The sequence below is a fragment of the Bufo gargarizans genome, chromosome 2, assembly GCF_014858855.1.
Source record: "Bufo gargarizans isolate SCDJY-AF-19 chromosome 2, ASM1485885v1, whole genome shotgun sequence".
In the NCBI taxonomy this organism is placed as follows: domain Eukaryota; kingdom Metazoa; phylum Chordata; class Amphibia; order Anura; family Bufonidae; genus Bufo; species Bufo gargarizans.
The window spans coordinates 148,926,103-148,953,872 of record NC_058081.1 but is presented as its reverse complement, the minus strand read 5'-3'; the positions used below and the strand labels follow the sequence as shown (position 1 = coordinate 148,953,872).

Genomic DNA, 27,770 nt, shown 5'->3' with positions numbered 1-27,770 from the left:
AGCCATAGTCAATTAGCATAGGAACGTTGCCTTATACTATCAAGATAAATAATCGCAATACGCGAAAAAAAATTCGTATATTATTCGCGATAATTGGAATAATTACGAATATTCGATTTCGACGAATATAACACGAATATTCATTCGAATATTCGCGAAATATCGCGAAATCGAATATGGCACCTCCCGCTCATCACTAGCTGGCACCCCAATAGAAATGCCTATTCGTGTCCACAGCTGCGGACAAGAATAGGAAATGTTCTATTTTTTTTGCAGAGCCGCGGATCGGACTGGAAGTTCGGGGCTGCGGACCGGAAATGCGGAGAGCACACTGTGTGCTGTCCGCATCTTTTCCGTCCTCATTGAAAATGAACGGGTCCACACACGTTCCGCATAATTGCGGAACGGATCTGGACCCAAAGTGCAGACGTCTCAATGGAGCCTGACTCCTATTGTAGTAAATGGAAGCTAAGTAAAAAGTTACGTTGCTTCTATAGTGTATATATTCATATTGTACATATACTGTATACATATTGTAGGGGGTCGCTCTGGTAGACACTTGGTAGCTGTGCAGGAAGCAGGGACACAGACAGAATAAAGTCCAATTTAAGTGTTTTTATTTCACACATATATTTAAACATAAGCATAACTTTAACACATAGGCTTAAACAAACAAACCCTGCTCGGCAGAGCAAGTACCTAATACAACAAGAGCAGTCCCTGACTATACGTGGGACCAGCTACCCGTCCCATGGGTACAAATGGAAAGTATTGGGTGGCACATGCAATACCTTCTGTAGTTCAGCAGTCAGCTCTCCAGGTATGGCCACACTGCTCAGCTCTACACTGAGCTTTAAATTAGGCCCTAACGACCCATGTGACCCGCAGCTGTGGGCTATGGAAGCCCAGGACCGAATATATATAAACAGTGCCTTGCAAAAGTATTCACCCCTCTTGACTTTTTTTTCGGATTTTGTTACATTACAGCCTTAAGTTCAATGTTTTGTTAATCTGAATTGTATGTGATGGATCAGAACACAATAGTCTAAGTTGGTGAAGTGAAATGAGAAAAAGATATAAATAAAACTATTGTTTTGAAATAGAAAACAGAAAATTGGCATGTGCGTATGTATTCACCCTCTTTTTAGTAAGCCCATAAAAAGATCTGGTGCAACCAATTACCTTCAGAAGTCACACAATTGGTGAAATGATGTCCACCTGTGTGCAATCTAAGTGTCACATGGCCTGCCATTACATATACACACCTTTTTTGAAAGGCCCCAGAGGCTGCAACACCTAAGCAAGAGGCATCACTAACCAAACACTGCCATCAAGACCAAGGAACTCTCCAAACAAGTAAGGGACAATGTTGTTGAGAAGCACAAGTCAGGGTTAGGTTATTAAAAAATATCCAAATCTTTGATGATCCCCAGGAGCACCATCAAATCTATCATAACCAAATGGAAAGAACATGGCACAACAGCAAACCTGCCAAGAGACGGCCGCCCACCAAAACTCATGTATCGGGCAAGGAGGGTATTAATCAGAGAGGCAGCACAGAGACCTAAGGTAACCCCGGAGGAGCTGTAGAGTTCCACAGCAGAGACTGGAGTATCTGTACATAGGACGACAATAAGCTGTACGCTCCATAGAGATGGGCTTTATGGCAGAGTGGCCAGAAGAAAGCCATTACTTTCAGCTTAAAACAAAAAAGGCACGTTGGGAGTTTGCGAGAAGGCATGTGGGTGACTCCCAAAATGTATGGAGGAAGGTGCTCTGGTCTGATGAGACTAAAATTAAACTTTTCGGCCATCAAAGAAAACGCTATGTCTGGCGGAAACCCAACACATCACATCACCCAAAGAACACCATCCCCACAGTGAAACATGGCGGTGGCAGCATCATGCTGTGGGGATGTTTTTCAGCAGCCAGGACTGGGAAACTGGTCAGAGTTGAGGGAAAGATGAATGCTGCTAAATACAGGGATATTCTTGAGCAAAACCTGTACCACTTTGTGCGTGATTTGAGGCTAGGAGGGAGGTTCCCCTTTTGGCAGGACAATGACCCCAAACACACTGCTAAAGCAACACTTGAGTGGTTTAAGGGGAAACATGTAAATGTGTTGGAATGGCCTAGTCAAAGCCCAGATCTCAATCCAATAGAAAATCTGTGGTCAGACTTAAAGATTGCTGTTCACAAGTGCAAACCATCCAACTTGAAGGAGCTGGAGCAGTTTTGCAAGGAGGAATAGGCAAAAATCCCAGTGGTAAGATGTGGCAAGCTTATAGAGACTTGGAGCTGTGATTGCCGCAAAAGGTGGCTCTCTACAAAGTATTGACTTTAGGGGGGTGAATAGTTATGCACATTGACCTTTTCTGTTATTTTGTCCTATTTGTTGTTTGCTTCACAATAAAAAAAAAAATAAAAATCTTCAAAGTTGTGGGCATGTTCTGTAAATTAAATGCAAATCCTCAAACAATCCATGTTAATTCCAGGTTGTGAGCATCAAAATATGAAAAAAGGCAAAGGGGGGGGGGAATAATTTTGCAAGGCACTGTGTATGCCAGTGTGTCCTTAACTCAGTGGAAAATTAAAATAGAACTTCGAGTACCAGGACTCCATGAGAGGCTGGTCTATCATTATATATGCACACACAGAGGTGTTACTGCAACCTTTAACATACACATCCCACACATCAATAACCGTTACATAAAGATACACATTCATACACATACATATAACATACAGAGTACACACATTACACATACAGTACACTCACCATTTCTGTAAGTGGCTGGATGTGTAACACCCCAGAGTGGTGTTACCACTTCTGCACCTTGCTATCTCTATTGGTCTAACCTCATGTCATTTTATGCATTTATCCCAGGCCTCCACAATGTGCATCTATAATATTGTTTGCAACTGTTATGTTCACATTTAGTGTGCCTGGTTCACCAGCAGGTGGCAGCAAATATGGCAGAGCTATCTTAGATAGAATGAAACCTTCCAGTCTAACCCCCCTCTGGAGAGAAGTGGGCTAGTCCAACTTCCTGCAAGAAGGATGGGGCAGAAGTCCAGTTAGTCTAGCTTACCCCCTGCTAGGGGAAGGGTTTACTGGGGCACGTCTCTGCTGGACGTGCCTACGCAGGCCAGAGCACCTTAAGCTCTTCTGGCCATGGAGGCCAAAGCTTAGAGCCTCAGGAGCCAGGAGGAAAGTTCCCTGGCCTAATCTAGAGACAGACCATATAAAGTGAAGTGCAGCATACAGAAGAAGCAAAGTCATACAGTCAGCCTGTCAGTACAGCAGAGCCAGAGAGAAACAAATGTAGCAGCGTTAAGTTTGCCTGCCAGGTTCATGCTAAAGCCTGCTGGGACCAAGACAAAGTTTGTAAACCGTTTTGGAGAACATTTATGCAAAGTAAAGCTGCTGTTCAACTACATACAAGGTCAGGACTTAATCTTTCTTTCAAGTCCCTCAATTATTCCCCCTATTTATTGCTTCGGAGCCAAAGCCTGGTGTCCAGCAGTATCCAGGTAGGAGCACCGTGACACATAAAGAGACATTTTAGGCTGCACTATACCACTCGGCATTCCTACATCTGGGGTGCATAATATAGAGGGCCCTAGGGGTAGGCGCCCATTGCAGATGTTATGTTGGCTTTCAGTCATGGGGTGGTGTCAGTTTAGACTGTTTACAGACTCCATCCTTCTCCTCCTGTCTACACCGACTACTATCTGAAAGCTTAAAAGACAGGTAGGAGGGTTAGGCAGGGTCTACAGGGTAATGCTAGGCAGGTCGGGGGTTAGGCAGGGTCTGCAGGGTAATGCTGGGCAGGTGAGGGGTTATGCAGGGTCTGCAGGGTAATGCTGCTGGACAGGTGGAGGGTTATGCAGGGTCTGCAGGGTAATGCTGCTGGGCAGGTGGGGTCTTCACTGTGTAGGGGACATGTTTATGAGGGCAGGCAGGGACACTGGCACTGCAGAGGGGAGGCTCTCCAAGTGCAGAGCAGCTGCCATTCTGATCTATAGGAGACTCGGGTTGGCCGGGTCTCTATTCAGAGCAGGACAAGTGGCTGCTTTCTGTTCAGAAGCTGTGTACATTCCCTCAGAAAGAGCAGAGGAGCCCCAATCAGAAATACAATGGACACCCATGAGATAGATGGATCAAAAGCCTATTACAGGGCTTAGCTCCGCACTGGCAGTCTGCACTCCTGACGCTCCTAGCCTGATGATATGATGTCCCCAGTCCCTACGTGAAGCGTAAGGTCCTGCTGCATCTGCTTAATGGGCTGTATGTTCCACAGTGTGGAATGTGGAACATAAATCTCACTGTAACTTTTGCTGGCTTGCAGGGCTGGCACTTTCACTGCTCATGATCCGCACATGTGCACCAGGTCCCTACAGTTGTTGGAGGCCTCTTCATTTAGTTAAGTGGTGGAGGGCCCCGTGTGCCCTGCTTTTAATACAGCACTGCGCATCGCCACTGTTGCCCCCCACTTTCCACTGGATGGCGCTGCCTGAGGCAACTGCTTAACATGACCTCATTGACAGTGTGCCCCTGATCACATTCAGCCAGGAATTGAATGGTGCACAATGTCAAGTGGTAGTACTTTTAGAAGGTCTGGATACTTGACGGTAGATGCACGGCTACTTGCAGAAGATCTTCACCTAAATACACAATTTTATCAAAAACCACTGGCTGAAGGTCCAATTACACCTGCAGATGTAGCAGGCGATTGTCAGGAGGAAGGCGTTCCTTCCCGGCAATAGCCTGCTCGTCAGCAGAGGAGAACCCTGCTATTACATGCAGCAATCTCCTCCTTAGTATAGGGGCATTAGCTTTAGGCTACATTCACACGACCGTATGAATGAGTCCGCCTCCGTTCTGCAATTTCTCCGTTCCGCAATTTTGCGGAACGGGTTAGGACCCATTCATTTTTATGGGGCCGCAAAAGATGTGGACAGCACACAGTGTGCTGTCCCCATCCGTTGCTCCATGCTGCGGCCCTGCAAAAAAATAGAACATGTCCTATTCTTGGCCTCAATTGCGGACAAGAATAAGCATTTTCTATGATAGCCGCGACATACAGTACAGACCAAAAGTTTAGACACACCTTCTCATTCAAAGAGTTTTCTTTATTTTCATGACTATGAAAATTGTAGATTCACACTAAAGGCATCAAAACTACGAATTAACACATGTGGAATTATATACATATCAAAAAAGTGTGAAACAACTGAAAATATGTCATATTCTAGGTTCTTCAAAGTAGCCACCTTTTGCTTTGAATACTGCTTTGCACACTCTTGCCATTCTCTTGATGAGCTTCAAGAGGTAGTCACCTGAAATGGTCTTCCAACAGTCTTAAAGGAGTTCCCAGAGATGCTTAGCACTCGTTGTCCCTTTTGCCTTCACTCTGCGGTCCAGCTCACTCCAAACCAGTGACTGTGGAGGCCAGGTCATCTGGCGCAGCACCCCATCACTCTCCTTCATAGTCAAATAGCCCTTACACAGCCTGGAGGTGTGTTTGGGGTCATTGTCCTGTTGAAAAATAAATGATGGTCCAACTAAACGCAAACCGGATGGAATAGCATGCCGCTGCAAGATGCTGTGGTAGCCATGCTGGTTCAGTATGCCTTCAATTTTGAATAAATCCCCAACAGTGTCACCAACAAAGCACCCCCACACCATCACACCTCCTCCTCCATGCTTTACGGTGGGAACCAGGCATGTAGAGTCCATCCGTTCACCTTTTCTGCGTCGCACAAAGAAACGGTGGTTGGAACCAAAGATCTCAAATTTGGACTCATAAGACCAAAGCACAGATTTCCACTGGTCTAATGTCCATTCCTTGTGTTCTTTAGCCCAAACAAGTCTCTTCTGCTTGTTGCCTGTCCTTAGCAGTGGTTTCCTAGCAGATATTCTACCATGAAGGCTTGATTCACACAGTCTCTTCTTAACAGTTGTTCTAGAGATGTGTCTGCTGCTAGAACTCTGTGTGGCATTGACCTGGTCTCTAATCTGAACTGCTGTTAACCTGCGATTTCTGAGGCTGGTGAACTTATCCTCCGCAGCAGAGGTGACTCTTGGTCTTCCTTTCCTGGGGCGGTCCGCATGTGAGGCAGTTTCTTTGTAGCGCTTGATGGTTTTTGTGACTGCACTTGGGGACACTTTCAAAGTTTTCCCAATTTTTCGGACTGACTGACCTTCATTTCTTAAAGTAATGATGGCCACTCGTTATTCTTTACTTAGCTGCTTTTTTCTTGCCATAATACAAATTCTAACAGTCTATTTGGTAGGACTATGAGCTGTGTATCCACCTGACTTCTCCACAATGCAACTGATGGTCCCAACCCCATTTATAAGGCAAGAAATCCCACTTATTAAACCTGACAGGGCACACCTGTGAAGTGAAAACCATTTCAGGTGACTACCTCTTGAAGCTCATCAAGAGAATGCCAAGAGTGTGCAAAGCAGTAATCAAAGCAAAAGGTGGCTACTTTGAAGAACCTAGAATATGACATATTTTCAGTTGTTTCACACTTTTTTGTTATGTATATAATTCCACATTTTGATGCCTTCAGTGTGAATCTACAATTTTCATAGTCATGAAAATAAAGAAAGCTCTTTGAATGAGAAGGCGTGTCCAAACTTTTGGTCTGTACTGTATGTGCGGTCCGCAAACTGCAGAATGCACATGAGCCGGTATCCATGTTTTGCGGATCCGCAAAATGCAACGTATGAATGTAGCCTTACTCTGAATAGTGTGAACCTTGCCTCACTAATTCTCTTATCGTTCACTACACTGTGGAGCTTTGTGAGTATTATTCAAAAGAATCCATTGGATTTCATCTACCTTAACACAGTGATCTTTGCATCCAACGCATTTTATACACAAGTCACACACAAATAATACAGAATCCTAATTACTGCCCTATTTTATATAACTAAATAGAACTATCCGACTTTATATTTACAATAAAAATAAAACCATTGTTATTCGATCTGACACCCGAGGTATAATCTGTGCCATGAACATAAACACATTAGGAATTCCTATACATTGTATGTTCTTGGGTTGAGCCTTTGTGGTTAACCTCTAGTATACAATGAAAAACCTGCACGTTTAGGAGTTAACAGAACTCCGGATAAAACGATTACTGCCCTCAGAAAGTGTATGTGGTTCCAAGGCTTTTTCTTTTACGGAGCCATGAATGAATATAAAGCAGTTTCTAAATCAAATGAGCTTGATGACCTCTTAGTAGGTCAAGCGAGACAGCGCCAGACATAATAATAAAAAATAATAATAATAATTTGTGCATGTAATGGAAATCTCTGTATTAAACCTATTCTGTTGGGACCTTTTAAGTTGGATTTTAATGCATGGAATGTGTCAAAGCTTACTTTAGGATTGTATATCAAAATATTTATATGTGACTGCTTAAAACCAGTACAGGTCTGCATAGCTGTTAGTCCTGCAGCTGCAAGGAAGCATGTCCTAAGGATAACAGCACCCATTGCTCCCTGCCACTAATGATGTCATACTGTAAAAAGTCTTTAAACTGGTATTACGGGCATGTGACAGGTGCCTGTCTGTGAAATGTTCCGGACAAGTATATAAAACTTAGTTAAAGAAACTCCTAAGTGACAGTCCAAAATAATATGCACCTTTTTTCATATATTTAAATATTATTTTATAATAAATATATTCACAAATACCTTTCATTACCTAGAATGGCTCGTTCTGTCTAGGGAGCAATCATTAGTAGAAATAAAATGGCCGCTGTCCTATCAGTACACATAGAATCTGTCCTAATCACACAGGAGGACAAGTTACTTCACCACAATGAGCCATAGTGCTGCCTCATCTTCCTGTCTGCTCTGCTTGTCAGGAGTCATGATCCTGAATACAGATTAATCTCTGTGGGAATGGAGATGACGAGGAGACATGAGAGGAGGATGAGGTGTGGCTAATGAGCAGCAGAACTTGTTTACAGTCTCCATTACCACAGCCTGTCCTGTACTTCATGTCTCCTGATTAATTAATTCCCCAGAGATTCAGCTAAAGTTCTTATAATCTGCATTCAGGATCATAATCCCAGACAAGCAGAGAGGAGGATGAGGCAGCTCTTTACCTCAGTGTTGTAATGTAACTTGTATTCATGTGTGATCAGGACAGGTTTTGTGTGAACTAATGGGACAGCGGCCATTTATTTCTCCTAATGATTGCTCCCCAGACAAAATGAGCCATTATAAATAATGAAAGGTATTTGAGAATATATTTCTAATAAAGTAATATAAGTAAGTTTTTCATTTTCTTAATTATCAGAGAACCCCTTAATATATATATATATATATATATATATATATATATATATATATCTATATAGTACATTTTGTTATGTTGCAGCCTTGTGCTAAAACAAAAATAAATAAAAAATAAACATCATGGGAAAAAGAAAACATGATAATTTTTGCAAATTTATTAAAAAGAAAAAAAATTACATTTTGCATGGAGCTAAGTATTCAGACCCTTTGTTATGACACTTGGGATTTAGTTCTAGGAGCCTCCCATTTCTCTGGATCATCTTTGAGATGTTTCTACACCTTGATGGGAGTCCACCTGTGGTAAATTCAGTTGATTTGACATGATTCAGAAAGGCACACCCCTGTCTATATAAGGCCTCACAGTTGGCAATGCATATCAGAGCAAAAACCAAGCCATGAGGAGAAATGAACTGCTTGTAGAGTTCAGAGACACAATTGTGTGAAGATCTTGAGAAGGGTACAAAAAAATGTCTGCTTCTCTTAGGCCACTTTCACACGGGCGTCGTTTGTGAGGGCCGGACAAGATGCGGGTGCGTTTCGCACGCGCATCAGAAAAATCAGCAAGTTTGGTACCCAGACCCGAACCCGGACTTCTTCACAGAAGTTTGGGTTTGGGTTAGGTGTTCTGTAGATTTTATTATTTTCCCTTATAACATGGTTATAAGGGAAGATAATAGCATTCTTAATACAGAATGCTTACTAAAATGTGGCTTTAGGGGTTAAAAATAATAAACAAATTTAACTCACCCCATCCACTTGATCACGTAGCAGATCTCTTCTTTCTACTTTCTTCAGGACCTGGCTAAAGGACCTTTGATGATGTCACTGCATTCATCACATGGTCCATCACAATGGTGATGGACCATGTGATGAGCGCAGTGACGTCACCACAGGTCCTTTTCATCAAAAAAGAAAGAAGACATGCCAGGCTGAGCGTTCAAGTGGATTAAGGTGAGTTTATTAATTGTTTTTTATTTTTTAACCCCTCCATCACTATTTTACTAAGCATTCTGTATTAAGAATGCTATTATTTGCCCTTATAACTATGTTATAAGGGAAAATAATAAGGATCGCGTCTCCATCCCGATCATCTCCTAGCAACCATCCATGAAAATCACACTGCATCCGCACTTGCTTGCGGATGCTTGCAAAATTTTCACGCAGCCCCATTCACTTCTGGGGTTGCGTTGTGTGAAAAACGCACAATATAGAGCTTGCTGCGATTTTCACGCAAAGCACCAGTGATGTGTGAAAATCACCGCTCATGTAAAAAGCTCCATTAAAGTGAATGGGTCCGGATTCGCAATGCGTTCACCTCACACATTGCACCCGCACGGAATTCTCGCCCGTGTGAAAAGAGCCTTAAAGTTCTCAAAAGCACAGTAGCCACCATCATTTTTAAATGAAAGAAGTCTGGAACAGCCAGGACTCTTCCTAGAGCTGGCTGCCCACCAAATTAGGTAATCAGGAAAGAAGGGCCTTGGTGAGAGACATGACCAAGAACCCAATGGTCACTCTGGCTGAGCTCCAAAGATCCTGTGTGCAATTGTGAGAAACTTTCAGGAGGTCAACCATCACAGCAGCACTCCACCAATTTGGACTTTATGACAGTGGCCAGAGAGAAGCCTCTCCTCAGTAAAACAAACATTAAAGTCGGCCTGGAGTTTGCAAAAAAATTACGTAAATTACTCTCAAACTGTGAGAAACATGATTCTCTGGTCTGATGAATCCTTGATTGAATATCTTGGCCTCAGTTCTAAGCATCATGTCTGGAGGAAACCAAGCATTGCTCATATACCATCCCTAAAGTGATGCATGGTGGTGGCAGTATCATGCTGTGGGGGTGTTTTTCAGCGGCTAGGACAGGGAGACTGTTCAGGGTTGAGGGGAAGCTGAATGGAGAAAAGTGCAGAGATATTCTAGAGATATTCTCTCTTTAACTGCCAAGACTTTTGCATTGTCATTGACAGGGCCAGGCAGTGTAAAAGTGATCAATTGGCTATGTCAATCAAAGTGCAGAGGGCGAGAGAGAGGTAGAGAGAGTGGAGAATCTAAGTGTAATGACATTGTCCTTGTTGCTCCTAGAGGCTCACTTGCATATATGAAAGCATCATTTTTCTCAGCAATGCGGGCACATACTAACGCAGATGCCTTCATCCCAAGCGCACATGCAACACGTCAGCCAGTTTCATAATTACAAATCTGCTGATAGATGCCCTTTAATACTGACAAGGTGCCATTTTGAAAAAAAAGGTTAGAGCTTGACTTTTCTCTTTTACCACGAATATGGTTTTCATAATAGCTGCAAAAATTAAAAGGCGGGACATTTTTAATCAGAGAAGTTTTCCAAGTTTTTCTCCCCAAAATTGTGTAAAGGCAGGAAGTGTTATAAAAAAAAAAAAAACAAAGCAAAAAACAAAAGACACCTTACTCACTGTCCCCCACCCCTCCAGCTTTGTTGCTTCAGTGGTCTCTACAAGTCTTCATTTCCAGCACATCAGCAATGGCATCCCCGACTACTCTACATGATTGCTGCAGCCAGTCAATGGCCTTAGCAGTTCCGAGGGGTAGTTGGGGACTTTATCACTGAGAGTCCGGCCCTGCACCAATGACATTACACGACTACCCTTTGTGACAGCTAAGGCCATTGATTGATATAGCTCTTCCTGCCTTTGGCCAGTTTCGGGGGGTCTATTTAAGCCGTTGCCTATTATTTTTATTCTGATGCATTGATTGGAGCAATTTAATAATTGGGGCCGGTGGGTGTATGAAAGTGTTAATATTAAAATAGATCCACAACATAATCATGATTGTACACAGTATATGTTTAAAGTACTAAATAACAAGAGAATAACAAATCTGTCAACTACACCTTAATGACAGTTTCCAGGTCACGACTGGGCACCTTTGTCCATTGCACAAAGCAAGAACCAAATATTAAAAAAGTTTAAATCCCCCCCAGAAAAATGAGTAATGAAGCGTTTACCACGATGATAGATTTTGCATTTGCTGACTACAAGGCTAATAAACCTTTCGGATAAAGCTTTACTTTAAAGACTGTGTAACTCCAGCATGCACTTAAGCCTTGCAATTGCACCATGAGCCAGTAACATACTGTATTAAAGAAGTACAGTAATACAATACTTTGCACTTTTCCTTGGGGCTTGCATTGTAGCAACTGATAAGCAATCTATTTTATTAAAATAGCATAAATGATACGGTGCCACAGGATGTGTCCTGCATCAACTTAGAAACAATGTGTGCTCTGACAGAATTAGGCCAGCTCATAAAATGAAAAGCATAACATAATAAATAAAATTCCAGAAACCTGAGCATGTGTACTACAGGTCTGCCCTCCTTCTGACTTTGCTGTTGATGTTGGCAGGCGGTGGGCTGCGATCGGCAGCTTGGGAGCAATGCCAAGGAAGACAATTGTGGAGTTTGTGCAGGAGATGGGTCAACATGCCGGCTGGTCAGAGGACAATCCAAAACACATCTCTCCACTGAAAAAAGTAAGTTCCTCATTAACTTTTTATCCTTATACTCTAGAAAATTGACAATCCCAAACTCTCTCTATTAGTGACTAATTATTATAGTTATAATATATACAGTATGTATGATATAAATATATAAACTCTGCTGGTTTGTGTGCTCCAGAAATACAGAAAGTAAGACTGTGGGACATATGCATTTCATTTCCCAGTATATAACCCAAGATCTAGTCTGGTTTCACACACAGCATTATTTGGAAAAACTCCACTGCAGTTATTGATGCAGTTTTTTTGAGCCAAAGCCAGAAGTGGATGCAGCAGGAAGGAGAAGTCTTTCCTTTATATTTCCCCTTCTTTATGAAACCATTTCTGACTTTGGAAAAAAAAAATGCCAAAGAACTGCAAGAAATGCTGAAGAGAAACCAGCCGTACGGGTTTATAATATAAGAAGGCTTCAGAGGTTAAGGATTGGAGTAAGAAAGATGTAATAGTCATTTGCCCAATATAGCATTGCTCAACAGAGCCAGGATGGAGTGCAACATGGGCCATAAGCTACGTTCCTCACGTGGAACATGTCTTTCTGAATGTGAACTAGCTACCCTGTCTCTCAGTGTATAGGTTCTGACATTTATGAGATTTCCTGCCAGTATATACATATACAGTGCTGCCCATAATTATTCATACCCCTGGCAAATTTTGACTTAAAGTTACTTTTATTCAAACAGCAAGTAATTTTTTGATGGGAAATGACATAGGTGTCTCCGAAACGATAATAAGACGATGTACAAGAGGCATTATTGTGGGAAAAAAACATTTCTCAGCCTTTATTTACATTTGAGCAAAAAATACAAGATGTTCCGCACTGTGGAAAATCTCAGAGGATGTGGTCGGAAGTTAAAAGTGACACAAGTGCTGGCCAGGAGGATAGTTAGAGAGGTGAAAAAGAATCCAAGGATCACCACCAAGGCCATCCTGGTGAATCTGGGCTCTGCTGGTGGCAATGTCTCAAGGCAGACAATCCAACGGACACTGCACAATGCAGACCAAGGAGGACGCCACTTCTCCAGATAAGGCACACAAAAGCTTGCTTGGCCTTTGCAAAAGCTTATCTGGACAAAGAAGAAGACTTCTGGTCTTCTGTGTTATGGTCAGATGAAACAAAAATAGAATTGTTTGGTCACAATGATGTTTCCTTCATTTGGCGTTAAAAAAAAGGCGAAGCCTTCAACCCAAATAAGACCATCCCCACTGTCAAACATGGTGGTGGGAACCTAATGCTTTGGGGATGTTTTTCAGCCAATGGACCAGGGAACCTAATCACAGTAAACAGCACCATGAAAAAAGAGCAATACATGAGGATTCTCAACGACAACATCAGGCAGCCTGCAGAGAAACTTGGCCTTGGGCACCAGTGGACATTTCAGCATGACAATGACCCAAAACTCACAGCAAAAAAGGTGAAAAAATGGTTAGCAGACAACAACATTAACGTTTTGGAAGGGCCCAGCCAGAGTCCAGACTTGAATCCAATTGAGAATCTGTGGAGGGAGCTAAAGATCAGGGTGATGGCAAGAAGACCCTCCGACCTGAAAGATTTGGAGCTCATTGCTTAAGATGAATGGGCAAAAATACATGTGGAGACATGCAAAAAGCTGGTCTGCAATTATAGGAAGCGTTTGATTGCTGTAATAGCCAATAAAGGCTTTTCTATTGATTATTGAGAAGGGTATGAATAATTTTGGACTGGACACTTTTTGCTCTAAAAGCTGAGAAATGTATATTTTTTCCACAATAATGCCTCTTGTACATCGTCTTATTATCTTTTGGGAGACGCCTATGTCATTTCCCGTCAAATAACTTGCTGGTTGAATAAAAGTAACTTTAAGTCAAAATTTGCCAGAGGTATGAATAATTATGGACAGCACTATATAGAGCACTTAGTAAAACACAGACAAAGGGAGTCTTGTAAAAAAAAAAAAAATGGGATAAAATGCTTTGCAAAATATCTGGAAAAGATAGAGGCATCAGAGAAAGACAGCATAGTAGTATAAGTTAAATAGGACCTGTCATCTCTCCTGACATGTCTGTTGTAGTAAATAATAGTGATGAGCGGCATAGGCAATATTCGTTTTCGCGATAGTAGTAAGTATTCCTATACAGCAGAAGTCTCATATTTTATTTATTTATTTATTTATAATTTTTGGAGTAACTGGCCATGCAGCTCTATAGTGTAGTGGATAAGATTCTTGGCTGTAATGTTGTGGTTTGAAGGTTGTGAGTTTGAATCCCAACAGAAACTTTTCAGAGATAGAGGCTAAATTGCTATATATGGAGTCAGAGCAGGGACTCCTAAGCCGAACTAGAGTCCCAACACCCTCCCCTCTTCAGAGCTCGGGTTCTCCCTATGACTTCCATTGTGTTCGGGTGCTCTCTAGAGCACCAGAGCATTGGGAAGTGTTCTACACAAGCACTTTGGTGGTTGACCAACCCTAATCAGCTACACTACATCACTATCTAACCTACACTGACTATCTCCCACTAACTATCGGTATTATATATATGAGCTGACTAACTATCTAATGTAGTTGGATAAGGAATAGGATCCAGATGAAAGCACAGAGCACAGCAATGTGTCACTGCCGTCTCTCTCTCAGAACTGCAAAAAACAGCAGAAAATGGCTGCTGGGGAGTATCGTAAGGGAAGTTTTTTATTGGTTGCTAGGGATGTTGCTAAGCTCAGACAAAGATATTGCTGCCTTTTATTTGGCCCACAAGCAAGAAGGGAGGTTACTGATGAAAAAAAAATCTAGAATATTCGGGATTACGAATATATAGCACTATATTCTACTTCTCGAGGTGCGATAAAATTTGCAATTAGAATATTTGCGATCAACACTAGTAAATAATCATATTTACTATTAAATAACAGTGTTGGAGCATCTTTTCTTAAAAGGACACTAACTTTTCGCTTAACTTTGCATGAATTAATTGTACAAGCGACCACAAGAAACTTAGTAATATGTCTTGACAGAGATAAATGTTTAGTTCTCATGTTATCAGCTGTTTACCTTCCCCCTTTGCTAACTGCTTTCCATAAAAAAAAATGAAAAAGGAAAAAAAAGAGTTCAGCCTGCCATGTGAGTTGCAAAAATGTCGCTTGCCACGAAAATATTTTTAGCAAAGTTGCAGGCTAGTAGCTTACTGCCCGTGATTTCTATTAAAGCAATCGGTAGAAAGGTTGTGGACGATGTGTTTCACAAAATCTGACACATCTAGATTTTTTGCGACTGTCCCATCGCAGTCGCAGCATGTTGCTTGTCGCATTGCAACATTATCAATAAACATTACATGAAATGTGCGACACATGTCACCGTATAGACAACTTCTTAAACTCATCCAAGACAGCAGCAGCTCCACAGAAGGATAAGGTCAATGCAAGTCTATGGAGAGGTTAGGGAAGGGAGTGAGCAGGAGCTGAATGAGACACACACAGAAAAGCGTACTGCTGCAGATTTATGGGCTGTGATAGAAACCTCCCAAGTTCTTTATCCACAACCATACAGGTCAGTACTTCTCTGTAATGTCCTCCATGATTCTAGGGCTGCTAGTGAGTGAGTAAGAGACAGGGCTGGCTCTATCATAATGCAGCCTAAGCGGCTGCTTGAGGGCGCAGAGAAGGGGGGGCAGCGCCGGGCACATTCGGTTTTGCTCCCATTTTGCATGAGCTTAACTTAAATATCTGGAACAATTTTTACATACACAAAAGACCCATTACTCTTAAATATTGTTCACAAATCTGTCTAAGGGTCCATTCACACATCCGTATGTGTTTTGCGGATTCACTGATCCGCGGATCCGCAAACGACGGACACCGGCAATGCGCGTTCTGCATTTTGCGCAGCACATCGCTGGCACTGTAATAGAAAATGCCTAATCTTGTCCGCAATTGCAGGCAAGAATAGGATATCTTCATTTTTTTTTCGGGAACGGAATTGCAGACCCGGAAGTGTGAATCCGGAAATGTGGCTCCGGACAGCGCATAGAAATAGAAATGAATTGGTCCGCAATTCCGTTCTGCAACATGCGGAACAGATTTGCGGACGTGTGAATGGACCCTAAATTTGTGTTAGTGAGCACTTCTCCTTTGCCGAGATAATCCATCCTACTTCACAGGTGTGTCATATCACGGTGCCGATTAGACAGCATGAATATTGCACAGGTGTGCCTTAGACTGCCCACAATAAAAGGTCACTCTGAAATGTGCACAGTTTTGCCCTACAGAAAACCAGTCAGTATCTGGTGTGGCCACCATTTGCCTCACTCAGTGTAACACATCTCCGTCGCATAGAGTTGATCAGGTTGTTGATTGTGGCCTGTGGAATGTTGGTCCACTATTCTCAATAGCTGTGGGAAGTTGCCGAATATTGGCAGGAACTGGAACACGCTGTCGTATATGCCGATCCAGAGCATCCCAAACATGCTCAATGGGTGCCATGTCCGGTGAGTATGCTGGCCATGCAAGAGCTGGGATGTTTTCAGCTTCCAGGAATTGTGTACAGATCCTTGCAATATGGGGCCGTGCATTATCATGCTGCAACATGAGGTGATGGTCGTGGATGAATGGCACAGCAATGGGCCTCAGGATCTCTCCACAGTATCTCTGTGCATTCAAAATGCCATAAAAAATAAATGCACCTGTGTTTGTTGTCCATAACATACACCTGCCCATACCATAACCCCACCGCCACCATGGGCCACTCGATCCACAACATTGACGTCAGCAAACCGCTCACCCACACTACGCCACACACGCTGTCTGCCATCTGCCCTGAACAGTGAAAACCGGGACTTATCCGTGAACAGGAAGCCTCTCCAACGTTCCAGACGCCATAGAATGTGAGCATTTGCCCACTCAAGTCGGTTACGAATACGACCTGCAGTCAGGTCCATGTCAGTCAGAACATGCAGATGAGCTTCCCTGAGACAGATGAGTTTCTGACAGTTTGTGCAGAAATTCTTTGGTTATGCAAACCGATTGTTGCTGCAGCTGTCAGGGTGGCTGGTCTCAGACAATCATGGAGGTGAACATACTGGATGTGGAGTTCCTGGGCTGGTGTGGTTATACCTGGTCTGCGGTTGTGAGGCCGGTTGGATGTACTGCCAAATTCGGCTTATGATAGAGAAATGAACAGTCATTGCACGGGCAACAGCTCTGGTAGACATTCCTGCAGTCAGTATGCCGATTGCACGCTCCCTCGTTACAACATCTGTGGCATTGTGCTGTGTGATCAAACTGCACATTTCAGATGTCTTAGGCACACCTGTGCAATATTCATGCTGTCTAATCAGCACCTTGATATGCCACACCTGGGATGGATTATCTCGGCAAAGGAGAAGTGCTCACTAACAGAGATTTATACAGATTTGTGAATAATATTTGAGAGTAATGGGTTTTTTGTGTATGTAGAAAATGTTTCCGATCTTTGAGTTCAGCCCATGCAAAACGGGAGCAAAACCGAAAGTGTTGCGTTTATATTTTTGTTCAGTGTATTTAAACAAAAAACATAAATTCCTGCAGTTTGCGTACTGGCCACTAAGAATAATAATAGCCGCCACTTCTTGGTCTGTACAGATCACTTTACTGCAGTTACCTGCTTATCTGTCATCCTAATCCTGCCTGTAATGTTATCACCTCTGTGTATAGATAAGACAGGATCCTCCATTCACAATAGGTGATTGTCAAAGCTTATCTTTTCTTTCCTTGTACAATGACCTCTGCACAGGTCACAGAACATGCCCAGAAGACTCTCCCAAAGAAGTCAAGGAGGGCCCCTTCAGTCCATTGTGTCTATGGCCTGTTGGGCTGCCGTAAAGCAATTTTCTTAATACTTTCTAAATGCTGTTAAGAGCATCTCAGGCAAGATGGCCGCTTCCGTAATCATGTTCAGGAAATAGAATAGAAAATCTTCAATCAGAAAAATAAAAACTATCGGGTTTTAACTGGCAGATACAATGTTTGGTGACACATTTACTTTAAGGAGTATAGACTATCCATGGTCTGAAGGAATATAGGTCTCTCAAATATGTGGATGGCTGGGCTTTTAATTTCCAGTGGAAAGAATGGAATTGACATGTTGCGTATGCCATATGGATAGTTTAGAGGATCTTTCACAAATATTGATAAAGTGACATTAATGATTCCTTGGGTGGAACCATCTGCTTATCCAAAAACCCTGTGGTTAGGGTATACATCAGGAGTCAATTGTCTCCTGTCTGCACATCTGTAGCTGTAGTTGCAATAGTCATACATTAGACCAGGATAGAGGGAATTGCACTGTCCAATAATAAATCATGTGGCTTGTCAGACAACCGGTGAGGTGCCACAGAGAGATCTCACAGTTCATTGCTCATGCCATACTTTACTGTAGATCAGATTATTTTCCTGCTAAGTTCATTTTTCTTCAATATCTTGGTGTTGAAGTCATAGAAGCCTGGACCATGCACTGTGTATGACTCCTTAGGGATGGCGAGAGTGGAATTAAAACGATGGAAGTGCCAAGACTTTTCCTAAATGTAAAGAATTAATTCAATGACCAAATCTGTAACACTTTGAAAATTGGACGTTTGGCAGCCTTGTACTAATAACCAGTAGTGAGAAAAAAATCAACACGTCTGGGACCTCCATACTCTTCTGTATTGTGAAGCTCAGAATTCCACACCAGTAAAGTCAGATATTGAGTATCAGCAGAAGTTCTGCCGCAGCTCCGTTCACACTACTATTAGGCAACGGTCCGTCTAGTTTCCATTGCAATAATAGATGATGTCAGTGGGATCTGTAAGGATCAGTTAGGATTCCTTTCACAACAGACATGTTATAGCTGTCATGGTTTCTGCTAAACTCTACAAGTGCCAACCACAATGCTTTCATAGCTGTGCCAGCCACATGTTCCTTTGACAGGGCTAGCAACCACCTCCCCCCCCCCCCCCCCCCTCCCTTAACAGTGGCGGCCATATATTCAACCATTGCCAGCCCTTTTTTAAGTGTGAGCCACATATATCATTTTGGGTTCCCACCAAATGTCCCCTTGACAGTGTCAGTCAATGAGCATTGTGTTTTCTGGTTGCCATTATATGTTGAGGACAGGAGACAGACCCCAGAACTGCCAAGGTTGGGAAGGTAGTACCATAATCCCCTTGACCCATTCTGCCAAGTGCAAGGAAGGCTATGTCTTTTATTAGAAATGCCCCAGTTTGTAAAGGAGGCATTTCACATTTCCAATTATTTTAAACAAATTGTTGTCTTCTCACTAATCTTTCTTTAGTCATTCTCTTGCACACTGTACATGTAAATGACTGAGGGGATCACCAGGACTTTAAAGATCTCGCCTGCTATAATCAGCTCTACCACGCCTTTTGTGTATTTTTGGATATCCTTTGAAAGTTAATATTTCCAGAAGACAATAAGAGACGTCATTGTAGTTCATCAGTGTGACATCTGGATACCCTGACCCATCATTAGAAGGTCACATAAAAGGATCCTCTCTTGCAGTAATGGCATTGAAGGAAATGAGACGGTCCCCTACAGACAGTTCAGTATTGTAGCATGAGCAGGATTTCCTTCCCATTGCAGAAGAGGAATAATTTATAGGCGGCAGCACAAAGACTATGACAGCCAAACACATGCTTAGACATCCTGTTGCACCCAACAGTAGAAAAACTCACAACTATGGGTGTGTGAAAATTTAGGATATCATTAACTATGATTTTTGAATAATAACTTTTGGTTGTATGGTGCTGTACTGTCTGCCACTCATATTTCTAAATTAGATTGAAACAGGGGACTTTGATCATGAAAGGATGGCAATTATTAAAGGCAAGGCTATTCTGTATTTTTGAAATGTCACGTGCCAGACGCCCAAGGCAGACCTCCTGGACATCATTAAAACAGGACACGGCAATAAGCAGGTAGGCAAAAGTGGTAGCACTACCACAGAACCAAGTGCACTGGCAGACCAGAGGCAAAACCCAAAGAGCAGAAAACCAGTGAGCCCCGTTCTTCATAGAGCCCCAGGTGGTGGGGATGAACTGGCCCGCGGTCTCAGTGGTCGCACCTCCAGGAAGGTCCCGGTACACTTGGCTCCTCCCTGCAAGGAAACACGCAGGTGCAAGCACCAGCGGCAACGGACAAAGGCAAAATATTCACATTAGCCTTATGGTTGCCTTCAACGGGCTATAAATGTAACTGCACCTAACTGGCACAGTTACATTTATACAGTCATGAAATTACTAACGGCCCTTTGAAGACAACCATAAGGCTGATGTGGTCCTTGGCAAAAATTAGTTTGACACCCCTGGCCTATTAGAATCTGCTGGAATAGCAAGTTGCAACGAAATGAGCTTGTGCATTCCATTACTAGACATGATATTTAGTGTGTTGTTTTGTAGATAGGATCAGTAGCTATTGGATATGACAAATATTACACACATACACTTAGGGTCGGACTGGGTGGGAAATTCAGCCCTGGAATTTTAAAACTCACAGGCCCATCTGCTGTGTGGTGAAGGTGAAATATGTTTGTGTGTGCCCACCCCACCCCCACCTCAGTGCTAATGGCATATTTCTGTGGACATTATATTCTGCACTACCAAAAATACAGGAGAATACAGCACTACATTCTATACATTCTGTTTCTTCCAGTGATGTCTTCTATGATGTAGTGATGTACTGTAGATGTCTCTTTCCTCATCTTCTCCATTGGAAGCAGACCGCCATAATGAAATCTTTCAACCATGTCTCATTTCTACAAAGTTTACTACACAGACATCTTAGGCTCCTAGACTCCTGACTTTTCCATACCACCCCCCCCCCCCCCCATGCCCCAACAGTGTTATTCTGCTGCTACCCTCATTACTGTGCCTGCTGTGCTCCTCAATGCCCATAGACACTATACTAATAAGAGTACCATACAGATAGCCCCCCCCACATGCTAAAGTCCCACCAATTATAGTTCCCTCGCAGAGTGCCTAAAGTGCCTGTTAGTAGTAATGCCCTCCATATTGTGCCCAATAATAATCATTCCCCTACAGAACCCCCACTATTAATAAAGCTTATCAAAGTGCCCCCAGTAGTTATAAGTCCTCTAAAGTGTCCCCAGTGATAATAAGGCCACCTAAAGTGCCTCCAGTAGTAATAAGGCCCCCTAAAGTACCCTTATTAGTAGTAAGGATCCCTGAAGTGCCCCCAGTAGTAATATGGTCCTCTAAAGTACTCCCAATTGTAATAAGGTCACGAAAGCATCCCCACTGATAATAAGGCCTCTAAAGTGCCCCAGTAGTAATAAGGCCCCCAAGTGCCCTCAGTAGTAACAGGGCCCTATGACATGCACCCTGTAGAAACCCTATTAGTAATAAGGCTATGTAGAGAGTCCCCAGTAGTTATAATTTCCTTTATAGAGTCCACATAGTTATAATGTCCCTCTGTATTGCCCTCAGTAGTTATAATGTCCCCCTATATTACCCTTGATAGTTATAATGTCTGCTTGTCGTGCCCCAAGAAGTTATAATGTCCCTTTGTATTGCCGCAGTTATAATGTTCCCTGTATTGTCCCAAGTAGTTATAATGTCCAAATGTTGTGCCCCAGTAGTTTTAATGCCCCCCTCTATTGCCCCTAGGTATTTATAAAGTCTTGTTATGCCCCCAGTAGTTGTACTGTCCTAGTAGTTCTATTGTCCACCTCCTGTATTGCTCCAAAAGTGACAGAAAAAAAGCAAACCACGTCATTGCAACTACTGGAGATCTGGTGCCGGCGGTCACAATAATGTTGTCATTTCGTGACCGCCTCCACTACCTCATGAGAGTGAACAGTGGGGCTGGGAACCACTGGTTTCCGTGCTACACCCACTATTCAACTGTTTTACCCCATTCTAAGGATGGCAAAAAAGTTGAATTTGCAGTAGGAATTTTGAGGTCCTGGGCAAAACATCAGGGACCAAAGACTCGAAAGTCTTGGCCTAGTTATGCCCGATGGGCAGTCCAACACTGTATGCACTATGCACATGTTAAATAGTCATGCCATCAATCGTGATAATGAGTCCTGATCTCTTATTTATGGGCTGGGGGTTTCCCTCACCCACTTTGATTGAGAGTCTTGTACATGTATGTATCCACTCATGTTATCATAGTACTATTTTATAAAGACAGAACAGTAGGCTGCCCAGCATCCCTTCAACTGTAATATGATGTCCACAAAGTTTATTGTGTAAAAGACCCATTTTTCATATATTTGGTGTCATTACTACCAAATTGTGCAGCTTTAGATACGAATAGGAGTAAATGCAGAACTAATGTGGAGGGCATGGCTAATGTGCGGAGCAGTAAAGTCAATAATCAAATTGATTGATAAATTCCAAAAGAGTGACAAGTGAGGGACAAAGAGGGCATGGTATTTAGGTGAAATATAGAGAAGAGATCTTGGGTGAAGTATGTGCCCCCTGTACAGAAGTGGAAGCAAGATACGACCATCTCATCCCACATTTATGATGATAATCCTGACCCACAATAAACAGAACCTTGTACTGTCTTCCACTATAAGGATTCCCTTTTATAGCCTTTCTTTAGAATAGCTTCCATCTGTAGCCATGTGTAGAATCTTACATCAGCTCGAAAACATGACATATGAGTCAGGCAGCCGTGGTGCTCTGCATGGTTGTGTGCGGTGATAAGTTTGATAAATACCCGTCTGTGTATTCATACAGCTCCAGAGACCTCCATACCGCAAATACACACCTTGTCAAATAAAATACTTTTTGTGTTTTGTTCAATGTGACATATGAAGTGATTGTTACAATTAGCTTGTCTGGGACTTCTAGTGTATCTATATGTAATGCCCAATGCATGAACATGTGCAAATGTCCCCACTAACATCAGAACATGTGGCATGCATCTATACAACGTGCAAGGAGAGAGCCCGTGGAAAAGAACTAGACCCTGTTCACATCTGGACAGAGGCTCTGAGTAAAACAGAAAAATAAAATGGAGCTGTTCTCATCTGGTGTCCAAGGGTCAGCTCATCCTGGCACATGTAAAGATCAGAACAGGACATGTAGTACTGCCGTACTGTAAGGAGACGCTACTAAACAACCAATCACATATCACATATTGGCAGTGTGTGGCATTGTACAGTATATTGATTGTGACCATTGTATGTTGGGAATATTGTAACCTGAGGCTACTGTAACATTTAAAACCATTGTGTGAATGTAAATATATATATATGTCACGAACCAGCGGGTGTGAACCCACTGTGCCACGTGTCCTACCTCCTCTAAGGGCGTTGTCTAAGTGAACTTCTCGATCTTCACAGTACCCCTGTTGGTAGGGATAGACTTTCCTGAGGGGAACACCAGGTCGCTACCATTTGAGGAGGATTGGCACACGAGGCAGCTGGTCCAGGCAGACCAGGAGGTACCTGAGAAATGTACCAGAGGTACAGGCGTTGTCAGCAGGCTGAGTCGTTACCAGGAGCAACAGTACAGAACCGAAGGATGAGGCAGAGGCGAAGTTAAACAGGCAACAGTTCAGGGCAGGGAATCCGGATCGGCAAAAAGAGAGTCAAGGCAAGCAAGCAGGGATCAAACGGGTAGCAAAATCCAGGTACACAACTACGAGTTAGGAACACAGGAACACAAGCGGATATCAGGAACCTTAGCAGGACACAAGGACCTTGACATTGAGGCATCTGGGAAGGGGGCTGCGCAACTTATACATGTGCAGGAGGGGTCGGATTGATTGGCGAGGTCACATGATCAAACCCATAAAACACAGGCAGTGATATGCGCTGGCCCTTAAGGAGATGCTGCAGGAAACAAGCAGTAAGCATGCAGGACCGCGGTGGTAAGCAGGGGAACAGCTATATATATTATATCTACAGGATGAGGCAAAAGCCTGGACACATCCTTTTAACTAGTGAAATTAATTTCAGCATTTATTGAGAGGAAGAATGCATTACTTAATGGAGGAAATGTTTTTGGCTGCCATTTTGAAATCCACCATAATGAATTTAGCTCAGGTTTTTCCAATGGGAAGGGGGTCATGTGATATATCAGTATGGGCTACAATTTATTCAGAAACACACTGGAAGTGTCAGTTTTGACATGTATTTTACCTGTTGACTCGTGAGTGAGGTCAAAGTTTACTAAAGTGCAAATTCTTACTTAGTCCTGTGTTTCCTGTATCTCTTTGTGCACAGTCTCTGTGTCTGAGGTTGCACAGCCAAGACAAGTTATCATACAGCACTAAGATGTATGGCAAATGACATTTAAATTAGGCAGTATACTGTGTAAAAATTGGAATTGTTTTGGTCCAATAAATTATGTGTCGTGGAGAAGAGGCTAAAAATTCATGACATCATCTTGACAAATTACATCTGCAAAAAGTTTGCTTACTGATATAGAGAGAAAAGACGAGAACTTACCATGACATCATCCTCTTTCAGATCCTTTTAAGCTTATGAGGTCAATAAAATTGAAAAAATGATTGGACTTAGCCTTTTTCTTTGGCTGAAAGACATCAGAGACCTTGTCCTACTGCTCTGACCACACTATTCCCAAGCCCCAACCCTTTCAATACATCAGCCAAATCACAGAAAAGCCAAGATGTGGACGGTCTTAAGATTGTTTCAATAGCTTGAAGAAGTGCTTGTAGGCTAGTATTTTTCTCATATCTAGGTTAAGTGATAAAGGAACATTCATGAGGTATTGATAGAAAAGCCTGGACCCCAATGTGTCAGTCTCTGCTCCCAGCAGAAAGTTGGCCACGCATACATATGATACTGTGAGCAATTAGGTTAAATTGTGGTTCAAGAATAAGGTGGGACTATTTGATTACCTCTTAATAAACATTGCTGAAAACCTTTTGTATCTTTTGACTCTAAAGCTGATGTGCATGTAATGGTGAAGTATCACTGTGTCTTGGCACTTAGGAGACACTGAATTAAAAATATATACAAAAAAACTTCATTTGAGTCCATAGATACATGGGTGCGAAGATTTATATTGCCAGTATATTATTTCATTTACAATTTATTTGATATCTTTCATTGAATGCCAAGGTTGCCATCACTAAGTGGCATATTTATGAACAAGACTTTGACCATGAAGGTTTGGTCTGTGGGCACTCAAACCTGGATTTTGTACAGGTCTAGTTCCAGAACAAAAAATATAAGCATGATGTGCTTAAGTTAATTATGCAAATCCCACTGTGAAATACAAGTACGGTACATGTCAAAGGTGGTAGTCTGGCATCCCAGAATTACCTAATGTTGTGTATTTCTTCCCAAGCAAAATATATCTATAACCAAGTGTTGTGTATCTCTAGGTGTAGGTCTGTGAAGATTAGGATCACTCACTTGCAAGTTTTTTTGCTGGAAGCTCTACAGTAATAAATTGATAGTAAGCTTGGAAAGCTTGAACAGTCCTGGGTGGTTGAAAGTGGTTTAAGTTAGCAGTTCTGCAAAATATTTGGCCCAATATATCTTTGTAGTGGCAGAGTTCCACCTAGGACTGGCACGCAGAAGGTGAACTTGACTTTTTGACTTTAACTGAATGCGCTTGTTTGTGAAAAGCAAGCAGCATGTCACGGGCCCCAGGCTTAAGATCCATATCCAGTGATACTGAGCAGATGAAAAGCAGTTCTGCAGCATTTCAACAATTTCTACTTTAAATAAGCTCTTATCCAGGAGGGCAAAAGCCTAAAGCTATCCCTTTAAACATGCCTTGGAACAATTCTCAGATGTAAGCCAAAACCAGAATCTTTTCCATAAGAAAGACAGCTGTTTCAGGGTTTTTGTCCCTTGTCAGTGTAGGGCAGGGTACTGGCTTAGCTGGGTGAGAGACCTTTGATATGGGTCTGAGGGAATTGTCTTTCTCTTTGTGGCATAAGGGGTCCAAGACATCTTTACACAGCCATACCACTAATCTGCCTTGCAATGGTGAGGGGCAAAAACCTTATAACAGTTGTCTGCAGAGGGGTGTCTTTTTCTTAGGGAAAAGGTTATGGTTTTGGCTTATGTACGAGTTGTGTTCCAAGGCCTGGTTAAAGGGACAGACATTGACTTATAGGGTAGCCACCCAAAAAGTGGCACTTGACAGCCAGCTTTTGTCCTCCTGGATAAGAACTTATTTACATTTCCTTTTTTGCTATGCCATCTTGACAGTCTTCACAAATAAAAACATAGGTGGAGATTTATCAAAACCGTTATAAAGGAAAACTGACTTAATTGCGCATAGCAACCAATGAGATTGAGCCTTTAATTTTCCAAAGGAACCCTGAAAAATGATATATGGAATCTGATTGGTTGTTATGGGCATCTAAGCCAGTTTTCCCTCACACCAGTTTTGATAAATGTAGGTTCTCTTGATCAGTTGTTCATGGTTGACACAGTGGGAGTGAAATGCAGCATTTGGCATTCAGTAGTCATTTTCAACTGTTTTGCCAAAAACATGAGCGAGTCTTCGCAGGGTCTGAGCACTTTCATACACTGTATAGAATAATCTTATAATAAGTAAAAGCTCTGTGCCTTATGAACATATTTAGATCACCTTGTTCACCCAAAAAGTTGAATAAAAGTGATTAAAAAGCCTTAGATACCCCAAAATACCAATGTAAACTACAGTTTGCACTCATACAGCTCTGTAGACAGAAATATAAAAATGTCATGGCTGTCAGAAAATGGTGATGCAAAGATTTTTTATTGTTTTTAAACTAGTAACTAGTATACAAATTTGGTATTATTATAATCATATTGACCCGCAGAATGAGGATTTTTCATGACATTTTTAGCGCATAATGAATGCTGTGATATCAAAATCCAATTTTTTCAGTTTTCACCCCACAAGGAATTTTTCTCATTTTCCATTATAAGAAATGGTAAATTAAATGGAGCCATTGAAAAATACAACTTGTCCCAGAAAAAAATAAGCCCTTAGATGGCTATGTGAATGGAAAATGTAAAATGTTATAGCTCTTGGAATGTGGGGAGGAAAAAACTAAAATGGGCCTGGTCCTTAAGGGGTTACACTCGGACAAACTCTTTAAAGGGGTTGTCTGGGACATTTAAAAGCAAGGGATGTGATAAAATAACTAAAACAAGTATTACTTACCTGGAAAATCCCGGCTACTCAGGCCCTGCTGCTCCAGTCCTTTCAATAGTCTTTTTTATTGTCTTGCTATAACGTTGCAACTACCCACATGTGACCAATGCAGCAGTCACAATTTTCCATGTTGATGATGTCAATCAATATTACTGGTGTTCTATAAGGGCCATTTTGCCAGCCATGGTCTATTTGTAGATTACAAACTAATTTGGCCAGATTATTACATGCATAAGTGCAGCAACCTGGTTGCAAGGGTGTGTGTGTGTAGGTGGCTGGATGGGGGTAATAGTAGTTGTACTCATGGTTCTGGTGTTCCCTAAGCCATCATGTAGGGATGGGTAGAGTGCACCTGTCGGTTCTAGGGTCCTCCTGCTTGATGACAGTTGAGGTACCCTTGGTGTTGGAAGTTTTGAGGTGCAAGGCAGGGTCCCAGTTGTTGTGACACCAACACTTTTCAGAGTAATAGTAGTGCAGGAAGCAATAATGAGACAGTTGTGCAGCAGCAGGGCCGACCTTTGGGGTGTGCGAGCTGTGCGGCCGCACAGGGCGCCATGGCAACAGGGGCGCCCGGCGGTCGACACAGCTCGCAGTCGGTCTCTTACACCAGGCCGGCCCGAGATTGTGTGAGGCGAGCCTGGCGAGCTGAGCCGCTGCAGCTGCCAGATCAGGTTCCGGAGCGTGGAGGAGGAGCTTAGGGGCGCAGGTGCAGCGTCCAAGTGCTGCGCCTTCACAGAGAGCCGCGGAAGGATCTGCTCAATGTGTGAGGGCGGCGGCCGGTGCTCTGCAGACAGGGAGGG

The 27,770-nt window shown here is 42.5% G+C and overlaps 1 protein-coding gene across 1 annotated transcript in view; it reads left to right on the top strand.

The window, feature by feature from the left end:
- ADAMTSL3 (ADAMTS like 3) overlaps positions 1-27,770 on the top strand; it is a 468,234-nt gene that overhangs the window by 278,565 nt on the left and 161,899 nt on the right. Inside the window, exon 7 of the mRNA XM_044279573.1 lies at positions 11,715-11,841. Within this exon, the coding sequence (XP_044135508.1) occupies positions 11,715-11,841 (127 nt within the window). The remainder of the gene's footprint in view (positions 1-11,714; positions 11,842-27,770) is intronic.